Raw genomic sequence first — 7497 nt, 5'->3', positions numbered from 1 at the left:
CTACATCATGTCAAACCAGAGCATCCAAAACGACCATGAGAAGGCCTACATGTCTCTGACCAAAGGTTTGAAAGAGCTGGACTTCCGTGGCCCCTACGTTCCCAGCGACCTGTTGCTGATTGGAGACCATGCCTTTCCTTTAGCCATGAACAGTAAAGGTCAGGTCCTGATGGCTGCCTCTCTGTATGGTTGTGGAAGGATTGTTGCTCTGGGTCATGAGGCCTACCTGACAGCCTTTCCTGCTCTGGTGGAGAACGCCCTGATCTGGCTGAGGGGCGACGGGTCAAGCAACCCCACTGTAGCTGTGCATAAAAATGTAAAGGCGCTTAGCGATAACCTCAGCAAGTCAACCTTCCAAGTAGAAGTGGTTGGCAGCTTTAGCAGGAATCTGCAGTCTGGTGTTTACGTGACTGACGTATACAACGTTGGTGCTGACCCAAAAGACTTGGTGGCCTTTCTGAAAGCAGGAGGAGGGGTGCTGATAGCAGGTCAGGCATGGAGCTGGGCTGCAGATCACCCTAAGGAGGATACATTACATCACTTTGATGGAAACAAGGTGTCAGGAGTTGCAGGGATTTACTTTTCCAAGAATCCGGGTGAAGTTGAACACCTCCCAGTCTACCCACAGATCCCAGCCTCCTGGATGGCTGTAACGTGAGCATATACTCTACTTCCTTCTTCTATTTTGTTCTTTATTTAAACTACGCTTATTTTTTATCATTTAGGTTGCACAGAAGGTATGAAAGAGGAACTGATTTTTTAATATATTTTTTCATCATTGTGGAAGTGTAGACATTTAACATATATTGGCTTTACTTATCCAAAATAGTTAGGTTATCCTGACCTATTTTCTATAGTTATGTTGATTTATGTTTTGGCTGCTGGAGGACATACGGAGCACTTTTCATCATTCTGCTTCCCTCTATCTTTATTATCCTGTTCTGTCGCATTTGTTAAGTTCCACCCATAACTTTATGTTCTTGTTATTTTAGCCTCTAACTTTATACACTCTGTGCTCTTTCTTTTCATAATAGCTTTATCTGGTCTGATCTTGTTTGAGTGTAATTCCATTCATGCTGGAGCTACGGCTGTTGTTTTGGTGTAGTCCTGTTTATTTTACGGTGACTAACCGCATATGCCCTCTTTCATCCGTTGACATGGATTCTGGCTGGGAACTCGTCTGCCTGGCCGTGTCTTTCCTGGGTGGGGCCCCCTGTACATCTAGTTGAAAGTTGCCTTTTTTTATCTCTGCTTCTTCTTTTTTGTCTGCTTCTATTCCATTGAATCACAGTTGACCACTGCAGAACTCCTTTCACACTGACCCTGGTTCTGCTGAAGGTTTCTTCCTGTTAAAGGGAGTTTTTCACCTGTTACTGCATGCCTGACTGGTATAAGGGAAGAGTCATTGAAAAAAATGCAAGCAAAAATTCTCACCACAAGCTAATTCAGGAGTAGTGTGTCTTGCAAGTCATTGAATAGTGCAATAAACTGGTTTCCCCTGACAGAAACTTTTAGCCAGTTTGAATATGGTATCTCTGTCAGGTGCTTTGAGATGACATGTGTTATGATTTGACGCTATATAAACTAAATCAAAATTAATATTTTGAAAATATTAGTCATGAAATCAGCCAAATCTTTTTTTTAAGTCTCCCAACTCCAAAATTAAAAAATGTTATTTAGTTGTCCATCACTTATTAATCTGTAATATACAGTATTTAACAAACATTTAGAATGAATAGTTTTTTTTCACTGCTGCCACCTTTCTGAATTTAATAATGTATAACATCTGATCCGGTGAGTCATTTTTAATTATTCTTCATCACTTGTTTCCCTTTCCAAATACAGAATAGGGAAGGATTTTGAGGACGACTTGCAGTTCTTACTCCACGGTGTTTCAGAGCTCACTATCCCAAAGGGTACCGTATCTTCCGAGGTTCTGGTCCATGGCTCATTAGCGTTCCCCATTGGTACCACAGGGGGTGGACAGGCCTTCCTGGCTGGAGCCTACTATGGTAAAGGTCGGGTCATCGTAACTGGACACGAAGGTGTTCTGAGACCTAAGGTATAGAAACAATACAATTGTGTTTAAAGTTTTAAAAATTTATAAAAAAAATAATTAATTTCTCCCTTTCTTTTCCTCCACTTGACCAAAATCCAGGAAAATGCTTCATTTTGGAAGAATGCTCTTCACTGGCTGGATGAAGGCCGCAGAGGCGTTGTTGGCGTAGCAGTGAAAGATGGCATTAAGATAGCTAATGACTCAGGTCTGAAAATGGTAAAAACTGAATTCAAGAAAGACCTGAGTGTGTTTGTGTCCTCATCGAACCCCAAAGGGCACTGGGAAGAGATCCAGAACTTTGTGGCAGAAGGAGGAGGTCTTCTGATTGCTGGACATGTCTGGTATTGGGCACAGAAGCACAAGGACAAAAATCCATTGACAGATTTTGGAGGTATTAGCACTCAAAGTTACTCAGGATTTCACATAAACCTAAAAAAAGCACATTCTAACTTACTATCAGTAAACGGGACAGATCTTAACTGTCGGAGTGAAATTTGCACAGATTATAGAATTAAAACTGTAGAATTTAGAAATATTCAATGACCTTGTATAGTATATGCAAGCCAATACAATACAAACTCCTTAATAGAAGGCACCGTGCAAAATGTTCTAAATCAGGTTTTCGCAAGCTTACAAATATATAAACTTTATTAGCGATAAATAAGATTGTGAACTAAAGTGTGATTATGAGGGGGCTCCCCCCATAGTGAGGTTATGTTTTTGTTGGTCGTAGTTTTTTTGAACAATCGAATGTCTTTCAGGGAACAAAATCCTGAGCCAAATGGGGCTGAGCCTGTTGAAGTCGACTATTAATGCAGGTTCACACAAGGTTCCTGATCCCACCCAGGCCATCAAAGATACTTACCATTTCCGGCACCTTCTCCACCGCTTTGCTAAACACGTAACCGTGAAGGAAAAACTCAGCAAAAATGAGGAGGAGCTTCTCAAAAAGCTGGGCAGCGATTGCTCCGTCTACTTGAACATGAAGGCTTATGACTGCTGCCACTACTCTCAGGTGGTGGCAACACTCACGGACATCTTAAAAAAGTCTGGCATGCCGCAGGTAAGAAATACAGGTACACACTTTAGAATGTTTGCCTGAAAAAGCTAACAAATGAGCCAAGGTGGTTGATTTCAAACTTGTATCATGATGTCACAGTTTTTACAGAGCATATTTGGTCAGTGGTAACAAGCAATTCAAACTTTTATTTATTTCTTTCTGCCAAGGTGAGTGAGAAATGCCCCGTCAAAAGCCCTGAAGACCACCTACTTCTCAATATTGGGACAGAGGTTTATAAAGTCTGCCCAGATCCAGACGCCCTCCTGCCTTACCTCATCAAGGATAATCCACTCTTACCAGTTGTCTACAACCACAGGGTCCAGATGGACGTCAAAACAGCAGGTCTTTTTTTTTTTTTTTTAACAAACAATGCAATAACTTTATGTGTGTATGTATACAAATATATTCAATATACATATACATCTATGCTATGCTTATCAGGGGGGGAGGAGTGGATCAGCACGGGTCTCTACCTCTCTCCTGGTATGAAGACATATGTGGCCATACCAGCAGAAATCATCAACAAAGGGTGGCAGGTACTTCACACATTATCCAATAATAATGTCAGTTGTTTTGATTATTTAACATCTCTTCTAAAGGCATAAGAGAAAAGCAATTTTCATGAGAGTGGGCAGACAGGGAACACTGTGCACTGAGAGTTGGCCAAAAACAGTTGGGTGCCAGAACCAGTTCAGGGTAAACTAACAGGTAACGGGTAATGAGCACGACATCCATATTTCCAAAATAAATCAAACAAAATTTCCTAAAGCCCTTGCTAATAAATATACATGCATATTTTAAAAAATCCAGCCCATCAAACAATATTCTTTTGGCTCCGATTTCCTAGTGATCGTCTCATCTAGTGGTTGTCCTACATGCCAATCTTTGTGTTGAACTTGTTTAACGCAATGTGCATATGCTTGCTGGAAATGGGGACCTTGAGTGTTTTAGTATCCATTTGCTGTGGTTTTAGCCATTCCTTTAATCCTCTCACCATAGGTTTCCAAAATGGCCTAAACGAATCACTCTTTCATGCATATGAGGTAAAGAGAAAAGCCTCAGAAGAAATAATCAAGACCTGTCATGATTTTCTTTAGAGATCTGACCCACATGCAGTAAACCACTCGGAGAACCAGGGTAAAAGTTTAACATGTTTATTGAGGAGGGTAATGGGGGTTGGATTCAGGAAACTCAGTGTACTGGTGAACGGGAACTGGAGGAGGGAAGGGAAGAATCAGCTGTTAGTTCAGGTTCCGTGGGAACTTTGTAAGATGACTTGGAGAAACATGGAAAACTGGACGCACGTTAGTGGAGAAAAACTTTTCTTCCCAGAATCCAGTCCGTGTGGGTTTATCCAGAGGAAGTTGCTCGTTGGAGGGCGGATAGGTCTAGACTCTGTTAGGTTCTGAGGAGCTATAGAGCGGACTGTCACTCCAAAATCCAGGAGGTCTTGAACGGAACTTGTGGAGGTAAATCCCCTGCTCAGTGTGAGACACAAACAATCCTTCCAGAGGGAGAAGGCCAAAACATCCAGCTTGCAGGATGACTTCCTTCCGAAAGGCAAAGACAAAAACAAAAACACAGTTAGCCTCAGTGAAACAAAGACTCACTTAGACTAAGCTAATCTCAGCTTGGCTAGAGTACCCAACACAGGCAAACACTCTGGTGTTGAGGGAATGACAGTCCACTGCTCAAATAGTCCTCAGTAATGAAACAACCAGCCGCAGGTGTGTGGGAGGACCAACTAAAACAGTACACCACCTGGTGGTGGAGGGAGAGAAAAACACAACCCACACTAACTGGATTCCTAACAAGACCAGCCTGGGGGAAAAATGACTGCTATGAAACCCCTTATTGTACTGCATAACATTAATGGTTTGTTCCACCATGTTTTTTCCCCCCCTCCCCGTTTAGATTTGATCACTGCTGCTCTTTAAGGAATGGAAATACTGTACAAAGCGAAGTTTCGTTTTGTATAAACTCTGTGTATACAAAATGACAACAAATGTTGTCTAAATCTAAGTCATGTATACAGACATTCATACAAACAACTTTTGTTGTTATGTATCTCTAATTAGACAGGCGACTACTAGATGACTTGCAGAGACACACCCCTTATGCCCTCTAAACTAGTGCTGAAAAGAGCATAAATTCTGTATTTGTCATCTTTTATCTTGGTTTTCCTGTAAAAATTAAAAATATGATGAATATAGTAAAAGATTTTTAGCAAATCATTGTATTACAGATATTATTGTGATAATTTTCTTTTTAAAGAATAGCTGGGTGGGAATGGGGAGGGCCATTATCTGGAGTTAACAATTTTGGAGAAACTAATTTTATAGAACCTTAAAGTGCTTTCCTACAGGCAAATAGCTAAACTTCTTTCTTTTTTACTCTCTCTCTTTCTAATGTAATGGCACCATTGCCTGCAGCACTTCCACAAGTACCCATATAATGATTTTATGGAATTAGGAATATTACTAAATTTAACAGGATTTTAATCAGACATTCACTTAAATTAGACTGTTGCTTTTTTGTCTTCAGAGTAATAATTCAGCCCCAAAAGAAGCTTTAAAGATACATACAAAGCTTTAACCTCTGCTTGATTCTCCCCACAGATTCAGATCGGTTGTCAAACAGATCGACTGAAAGCTGCAGTGTTGAAGAGACCTCCAAACGCCCATGTACGCTTTCCTGTCACCTCTAAAATGACGCAGGTCTGGAACTTGTGGGGAGGACTGATTTACCTTGTGACTCCACCAAATACTGAGGCAAAAGGATTAGAGGTTGTTGTGCAGATGGCTGTTCCTGCACCCTATTATAGATCAGGTGAGTGTAGAGGTTGAACAACAGGATTCCTCATAATGACTTTCACATATAAACATTAAACTTTGTCTTTTGGTTCAGGTGCATACAAGGAAAATAAACCCTTTAAAGGGTTAATAGAATGCAAAACCGAGTTTAGATTGTCATAGATGAATAACGATAGTTCAGTGGGTAAAATGGACGTACAGAGAAGTTCAAACCCCATTGACGCCTTCTTCCGCTGCAAATCTCATGATTGGTGGTGCTGCACTGTAGTTGATCCCGGACAATTTTGTAATTCCCCTGGACATTTTTTTAGGTATTAAAAGTAGGACATGTCCAGGAAAAAGAGGAAGTCTGGTCACCATACCATATTAAAGATTTTGATGTTTCAGTGAGTGAGTGCTTGTTGCTATGATGTGTCTTTGCTCAACAGCTTTGTTGTAAACCAACCAATCAGCGCACAGCTCATCTAAATATTCATGAGCATACCATAAAAGGAAGAAAACCTGTCGTTTCATTCTAGGTCTTTTAACCAGGCTTGAGTTAGGGCTCATAGAACAGTAAATATGCCATTTTCAGTGCAACCAATGTTACACACCCTATTCAGAGACCTTAAGGACCAGCACCAACTACCCTATAGAATCATTCTAACACCCCTTCAAATGACTGGTCAACCAAACGGTTAACCTTTTGCTCGGCAAAATGCAGGTTGGAGGTTGACAAGGCCGTTAAAGGGTTAGAGTACTAACAATAATAAAGTTATTGCACTGTTGACCCTTGAAAATTTTTAACAAAGAAGATTTAGTGCATTTCATTTTCCCGTGTAGAAGAGGAATTCAAAAATGTTGTTAGTCAGAGCAGGTTCAAGCCCTAAATTAGTAGCTCTACCTCAGTAAATGTAACTATTTACTACCCACCTTTGCAAATAATTAACAATTATCTGTGATTTATTTTAAGCACAGACAATTAAATGTGGCTGTCCAGTTCTGTACCAAAATGCTGTTAGTGATGCCAGTATTCTTAAGAAGATGGCCTTAAAAGAGTTAGAAATAAAATCTCATAATTAAGTATGGGTAAATTCACTTCAGAATAATTTCATTGATCCTAAAGGGAAATAAATTTTTAATTTAGACAACGTGCATAATTATTAACAGCTTTTAGTGGGAAGGTTCTCCTGTAACCATCTGTCTTTCAGCAGATCTAGAGAAACCTTTTGACTGAAGAAAGTCAGTTTTTACTCAACAATCTTCTGCAATGTCTATAATATTATTTTATGAAGAATTTTTCTCTGTGACTCAAGAGGAATTCCCAGTACAGGGTCAACCTTTTGCATCAGCTTGTTGAGCTTCTTTAGGTCTTTTGCCCTGATATTGCTATTCACATCCAGAATCAGATGTTTTTTTCCACACCATGCCAAAAAGTTGTTCACCAACCCCTGTACTCAGCTTCTTGTCCATCTCTAATGAGCCCAACAACTGCAGAGTCCTCCAAGTATTTCTGCAGATGACAGATTTTGTCTTGTTCTGGAAGTTGGAAGATCTAGAAGATCTACAGAACATAAAGCAATAGT

General features: G+C 40.3%; 1 protein-coding gene across 1 annotated transcript in view; it reads left to right on the top strand.

Moving 5' to 3' along the window:
* The window catches only part of LOC107102772 (TRPM8 channel-associated factor homolog), a 12370-nt gene continuing 4873 nt past the window's right edge, over positions 1–7497 (top strand). The window contains exons 1-7 of the mRNA XM_015402201.1: positions 1–654; positions 1846–2062; positions 2159–2450; positions 2821–3122; positions 3287–3461; positions 3561–3655; positions 5738–5948. Coding sequence (XP_015257687.1) covers positions 8–654; positions 1846–2062; positions 2159–2450; positions 2821–3122; positions 3287–3461; positions 3561–3655; positions 5738–5948 — 1939 coding nt within the window. The 5' untranslated portion in view covers positions 1–7. The remainder of the gene's footprint in view (positions 655–1845; positions 2063–2158; positions 2451–2820; positions 3123–3286; positions 3462–3560; positions 3656–5737; positions 5949–7497) is intronic.

This window comes from Cyprinodon variegatus, unplaced genomic scaffold, assembly GCF_000732505.1.
Source record: "Cyprinodon variegatus isolate N-32 unplaced genomic scaffold, C_variegatus-1.0 Scaffold33, whole genome shotgun sequence".
Lineage (NCBI taxonomy): Eukaryota > Metazoa > Chordata > Actinopteri > Cyprinodontiformes > Cyprinodontidae > Cyprinodon > Cyprinodon variegatus.
The sequence above is the reverse complement of the archived record's forward strand: the minus strand, read 5'-3'. Positions and strand labels throughout refer to the sequence as shown.